Source organism: Tupaia chinensis, unplaced genomic scaffold (assembly GCF_000334495.1).
Source record: "Tupaia chinensis unplaced genomic scaffold, TupChi_1.0 Scaffold148626_1, whole genome shotgun sequence".
Taxonomy (NCBI): Eukaryota; Metazoa; Chordata; class Mammalia; order Scandentia; family Tupaiidae; genus Tupaia; species Tupaia belangeri.
In genome coordinates, this window is record NW_006208475.1 from 1138160 (window position 1) to 1145201 (window position 7042).

Sequence of the window (7042 nt, forward strand, 5' to 3'; positions counted from 1 at the left end):
TGCTGAACCACCTGAGGACAGACCAGGGCTCTCCGAGTCCCAGCCATACCAGCGAACTGCCCCAAGGCCCTGAGAGTGACACAGCAGAGGATATGTCCCCTGGAACCGGAGGTCAGGAGATTCCAGGTGGCACATTCTTAGAGAAGCTCTCCAGGCCCCTCTAAGTGTCCTGGACTGTGAAACGTGAAAGGGGTCCTCCTGTCCTTCCTACAGTGTTTTGGAGAAGAACCAAGCTGGTTCAGTGGAGCCCAGCAGTCCTCGACTTGGTGAAGACGAGGACTCAGAAGTTGAGTGAGGGGTTCCAGATACAGTGGGACTGGCTAGTTTGGGATGTTAGACTCCTAACAATGTCTCCTGAACTTCCTCAACCTCCCACGGAATTTTTCATCAGCCAAAACCCCCAGATTCTACATATATGAACAGAAAGCCACTGCGGATCGAGTCCTGGACCTGGTGGCTTAAAGCTCATGCCCTGTGTGTGTGTGTGTGTGTGTGTGTGTGTGTGTGCTCGCCCAAAATTCCAAGAGGAGGCTGGAGGAAAAGGGATTGCGGTGTGGCCGTCCCTCCGGGGGGAGAGGGGTGATTTCTCACTTTCTGTCTCTGTCGAGAGCATATGTCCCAAAGCAAAAATCTCTCTCTCTAAAAAAAAAAAAAAAAAAGAGAGACTGGCAGGGGGGGGGGGGGGTTAAGAAACCAGGGTCCACGGTTCAAGTCCCGGACCTGGCAGCTTGCCTTCTCACTTTCCCTTTCTTGTCTCTCTCTTGTCAAATTAAAATAAATAAATAAATAAATAAATAAAATAAAATTATGCTTATAAAAGAAAAGAAAGCAAGCAGGTCTCTTTTTATCTTGTATAATCCCCGCCCCCCTCCATTCTCCCTGCAAAACTACACTTCAGCTATGGTGGACGCCATCTTGTTCGTCTGGAGCCATCCTCCGTCCACCAAGGCCTTTGCAGAAGCTGCGTTCTTTTCCACGACACCGCAGTTCTCCTTTCCGGGTCAGTTTAGTATACACGTCTCTGCGGGGAGACGCCTACACATTTCCTGAGACCTCTGCTCTGCAGTGCAGAGCACAGGAGATTTGGAAGCAGCACAGCTGCCCACCAGCGCGTCCTGGCTCTGCCTCACCCCGAACCTTTCCTGCACAGGCCGTCCCGGGTGGCCCTGACGTGGCTGCTAGTCCCACAGGTACTCTGCCATGCTGGTCCCCAAGGTGTGGACAGGCTCCCGTGCAGTCCGGGGAAGCTAAGTATTGGATTACAACGGCGTTTCCATGCAAACCTACCTCTGCAAGCTCTAGGCAGCCAGCACGAGCCCTGTCAGCTTGGAGAAACGTACCGAGTGGTGGATACGCAGCACGGTGTGGGGGCCAGACTTCTAGGTTCAAATCCTGATGTCACGATGGGCACGTGGTGTCAAATGCGGGGCGAGCGAGACGGTCTCCCTGTGCTTCAGTTTCCTTAGCAGCAGCGAGGGTGATTACGCACACGAACCCTGCCGCGCTGGTTGCAACCTGACGGGTGTGAAGGGGGTCTGTCCGTGCTAGAGACCCCAGTTCTTGCACTCATGTAGTTGTCTGCTTCTCACTCTCAGTCCAGTGGTCAATAAAGCACAGGAGATGCACCCCACTTCATCACAGGACAGACTGTGAGAGACTTTGCCCAACTGTAGGCAGGTGGACGTGCTCTGGGGATGTCTGAGGGTGGGTTCCCCGATCTGTGGTGTTCCATGGTAGGTGTGTTCAATGCTCTTTTTTTTAATAATTATTTTATTTTAACTTTATTTATTTATTTATCATTTGACCAGAGAGGGACAGAACAAGAGTGAGAGAGAGAAAATGAGAAAGCAAGCCGCCAGGTCCAAGACTAGAACTGTAGTCGGCCACAGGGAGTCCAGCGCCCTTAACCACCATGCCACTTCCGGCCCCTATTCAACGCTTTTTTGACTTAGGATATTTTCAACTTCTGGTGAGTTTATTGGGACCTAACCCCACGATAGGTTGAAAAGCGTCTGTTGTTACTAACTTCTGCTCTGCTATCAAAGCGCTGTCCGAGTACCAGTGGGAAGGAAGCGCATGGGAAATAAGAAAGGGGGAATTGCACGAAGTCGCGGACAGGGCCGGTCCCACTCCCGCCTGTTTAAGTTGGATACTTCGCACGAGCTCAAAGGGTTAAGTCCCGGTGCCGTCAGGAGCTGAGCAAGAGCCCCACGTGCGCGGTTTCTCGCTGGCAGTCAGTGCTGTCCGTGCTCTCGGCTTGACACAGCAGAGGACGAGCGTGACGGAGATGTTCTCTAAAACGGTCCAAGGACGGCCTTACGTGCGGCAGGAAGGAATGTGAAGATGCCGGCAAGTGTACCATCTCGGTTTCAATAAGCAAGAGTTCTTCAGAAATGAGCCTAAGTGACCGTTCATTAATGCATCCGTTTACTAACGGGCTATCATAATGGTTTCCTTGCTACGTTTTCTTTTTTTTGGAGAGTTTTTTGCTATAGGGCACGTGCACTTGCCAGACAGACAGAGAGAAACAGAGAGACAGAAAGCGAGAAATCACCTCCCAGGGTGGATGGCCACGCCACAATCCCTTCTCCTCCATTCTTCTCTCGGGATCTTGAGCACACATGCACACGTGTCCAGTGTGACTTTAAGCCACCAGGTCCGGGACTTGAACCACGGTCGACTACATGGGAGTCCAGCGACAGCAATTGCGCCGACTGCTGGTTCCACCCTTGCTACATTTTCTTGGCATGATTTTTAAGTCTCAGTGGGTCACGCTTTCCATACTGGTAGATGCGTGTTTCATGCGAGCAGCTGAGCACTGGAGCTGCCAGCTCAAAACTCTGTTGTAAGGGTGCTGCAAACCCTGCCTTGGGAGGCTTCACGGCCTGCAGCCTGACCTCTGGCCCGGGCTCCCTCTCCGGCTCCAGGCTTCTCTGGTTCTCTGGTTCTCTGGGCTTTAGGTTGGTCCTGACCCAAGCTCACTCTCCTATTCCCATTCAAAAAACGTAATATTTTATGTGACATTAGAACGTACAGTACCACAGGAAAGAGACAATGAGAAAAAGATGAAACACAGCAATGAAATATGAGTAAGTTAGAGTCGGGAAATTACATGTTGTTCTTCACACTCTGTTTTACATTCTCCGGTCCTAGGAAGTCGTCTATGCTAAGAGTAGACATATATTCCTAGACAAATACACTGAGAATATGTATATACACATAACAATACATATTTTAAAAAATGGATGAATACTTTCATACTGACCTTAGGGGGCTTAAACGGATAGTCTGGTGAAAAGGTAATGTCAAGAAAGAACACCCCTCCTTCATAGACAGATCCTGGGGGTCCCAAGATAGTTGACCTCCATTCATAAATGTTGTCTCCTTTGGGTCCAGCACTGAAATAAGACATACAAATGAAATGTGCTTAGAAATGACATAAAGCCTAGAATTACAAAAGAGAGGAAAGAAAACTACGGTAACGAATTGTGCAATCCCATAAAAACACGAAGACGTTAAAAGGTTCATTACTATAACTCACACGTCAGTATCATTGTTATCCTAGAGACGGAATACGTCGGTGTTACTTAATAAAACAGAACCAAGAAAATCCTGTTTTGCCATTCGCAACCTTCGGGACCACAGGCCAAGGCAAGGCAGGAGTACAAATATTTATAAAATGGAAAATTATCGTGGAGTCCTGAAAAGAGTGACACAGCCCTGAGGTCGAAGAAACAAAACCTCAAAGTGGGAAGAACTACTGTCATCCCTTCGCAATTTACAAGTGAGAACACAAACGGTGTTTGCGGGGGTCAGTAAACGTCCACCCTCCGGGAGACTCAGCTCAAGGCTCATCTCCCAGCTGCATCTCCTTCCCACCCAAAGGGCCTCCTCATCCCCAATCCCACCCACACATCATAACCCGTGTGGCCCGAGGTGATGAGACCTTCATTCTGTCTCATGACTGTGCTTTGTAGCTGTGATTCCTTCTGTCCTTCTCTAGAATAAAAACTCCACAAGGAATAGATTTCCGCTTGTCCCCGGAGCGCCTGGGAAGTCAACGTTGATTGGATGATGACGGATTAACAGCGGAGCGAGTGGAGCCACAAGGCTTCAGGCGACAAACACACATGTGCCTGAGACTCGGAGGACTTCCCTGAGAAAAAGGAGGCTCACAAAAGCCAACTGAGTTTTATTAATATTTTCCTCTCAGGCGAACAGAAGGACAAAGTAAGATTAGAATTTAGCTTCGCAGTGTTCTTCCTGCTTCGTCGGGCTATTACCTATGTCCAGTAACTAGAAATTTCCCGTAGACCCTAGAGCACAGTGGACAACCCTACTAAAGTGCTTGGGAAATGCTTTTTTTTCTTGTTATTTCTACTTATAATTACTACTATACTAGAAATCACATTCATCAAAGTATGAAAAACACAGGAAAAATGAAAGGCACACAGAACCAACGAAACGGTCAGCATTTGCCGTGCTCCTAAATACCGCATAGGAAAAAACAATCCAAAATCGACATACAATTCACTAACTTAATAAAAGAGTTTACCATAAGGGCTGGATCAGTAAACAAATACTGACTTTTCAATATGCCAACAGAATCTGAAAACAAATTTTAAAATGTGTTACAACCACATTAAAAATATAAGGAACTTGTAAATAAATTTCATAAGAGACGCGTAAGATCTTTAGGAAGAAAATGACAAAAGCTACTGAAATTAACTCTGAAGAATTAAATAAGTGGAGAGAGAGTGAGTGAGTTTATGGGTAGAGGGGGCCAATATGTCTTAGATGTCAGTTTCCCCCAAGATGATTCATTACAATTACATAAAAAGTCCAAAGGTGATTAAGAAACGAAACTTGACAAGCTGATTCTAAAATGTGTTCAGAAGCTCAAAGAAACTTCTCAGACTTTTCCACGAACACAGGGAAACCTGATACACATCAGAAATGACTGCCTAGAAACCCTTCTGCATTTGAAATAGACATTTGGTTTTTACTTCCAATAAAACCTGGTCGTAGATAGATTAAACACTAAATGTAAAAGTCAACATTTTAGGGTTTCACTAAAGAGTGCGGCAAGGCAAGCCACAGTGGAGAAAGGGCGTCTAGATGACAAGACAAAGGCCAGATTCCACTGCTCAGAATATACAAGTTCCTGAGAGTCAAAGAGAAAAAAGATTCACATAACAGTAGCAAAGACATGTACCGGCATTCTCAAAAATGCTGGGACCAGCAGTTAGTGTACGGCTATGTCGCTGGACTCCCATGTAGTTGACCGCGGTTCGCGTCCCGGACCCAGTGGCTTAAACTCACGCTGGGCGCATGTGTGTGCGTGCCCAAGATCCCGAGAGGAGAATGGAGGAGAAGAGACCGCGGCGTGGCCACCCTCCCTGGGGGGTGATTTCTCGCTTTCTCTCTGTCTCTCTCTCTCTTTCTGGTGAGCGCACGCGCCCTATAGCAAAAACCTCTCCAAACACACACACACACACACACACACACACACACGCTCAATCTCATTAAAAGCAGAAGGAAATTTAAAATCACAATTCTATACTATTTCATAAAATATATGGGCAAAAATAAATGTCTGAAAAATGCAAGCCTGGAAGAGGTGGGAAAAACCAAACTCCCCACTGCTAACTGCTGCGTTCACTGAGGGCAAAAGTGCAGGCTTATGCAGTTCAGCTGAATGTGACTCCTATTTTACGAAACAGCAACTCACTTCTACTTCCACACGCATGTACCAAAAGACATGTCTAAGACTGTTTGTGAAGGCACTACATGTAACGGCAAAACTGGAAGCAACACAAATGTCCCCTGAGAGAAACGCGGATGAAGTCACCCATGAGAATCCCGAACAGCAGGGAGAAGGTACAGGTGAATGGGAATTAATCTTACAAATCCACTGAATTGAAAAGGCAAGTAAGTCCAGGCCCAGTGGGTGGCATGGCGGTGAGGGCAGCTGGATCCTGCACGGCCAACTGTGCAGTTTGGGTCCCGGACCTGGTGGCTTGAAAACCATGCTGGGCACCTGCGTGTGCCCACAATCTCAGAGGAGAATGGTGGAGAAGGAATTGCAGCGTGATAACCTTCCCTGCGGGGTGCTTTTTAACTCTCCCTGTCTCCCAGTGCACACACCCTATAGCAAAACTGTAAGAACCAAAACCCCAACAGATAAAATGGAACAAAACAACCAAAACACTTCCTTAAAAAAAGACGTCTAAAAGGAATATACGCAGCACGACACTATTTCCACAAAGTTTAAAGACAAGCAAACAAAATATATATTCATTGCTGAGGGACACAGGAATGGGTAAAGCGAGAAACTGAGCGCAAGTTTAGGGAGCCCAGCGGCTCTGGAAGGGCCCACTTTTCAGTGTGAGTGTGTGTGTGTGTTTGTGTGCATGTAATTTTTCACATTAAGAAAAGTGCCATGGCGACCAACAGATGGGGTAATGGTTCGTTTCTGGACTCTCACGTAGTCGAATGCGGTTCGAGTCCCGGACCCGAGGGCTTAAAGCTCATGCCGGGCACGTGTGCGTGTGTGCCCAAGATCCCGAGAGGAAAACGGAGCAGAAGGGAGTGTGGCATGGCCAACCCCTCTGGGGGTGATTTCTCGCTTTCTGTCTCTCTGTCTCTGTCTCTCCGGCAAGCGCACATGCCCTAGAGTACACGCTTCTTTACCAAAAAAAAAAAAAAAAAGCTATCAGGAGTTAGTTAAGCTTTTCTAAAGAAGTTTTTAAATTTTATTTATTCATTCATTTATTTTAATCAGAGAGACATACACACAGAAAGAGAGAGAAAACGGGAGAAAGCAAGCTACCAGGTCTAGGACTTGAACCGTGGTTGGTCATGTGGGAGTGTCCAGCACCTTAACCACCATGCTACCTGCTGGCCCCCAAATTAACCTATTCTAGTACGAGCTTTCACAACCTACTTCTCTGTTATATACAAAGCACATCCCCCAAACACAGAGCTATACCTCCTCTGAGTCATGCTGACAAATTTAAAAACGATCTTCAAAGAGTTGGAA

General features: G+C 47.1%; 1 protein-coding gene across 1 annotated transcript in view; it reads right to left on the minus strand.

Moving 5' to 3' along the window:
* The window catches only part of LOC102499793 (ubiquitin-conjugating enzyme E2 E2-like), a 228494-nt gene that overhangs the window by 52135 nt on the left and 169317 nt on the right, over nt 1–7042 (minus strand). Inside the window, 1 exon segment of the mRNA XM_014585034.2 lies at nt 3266–3398. Coding sequence (XP_014440520.1) covers nt 3266–3398 — 133 coding nt within the window.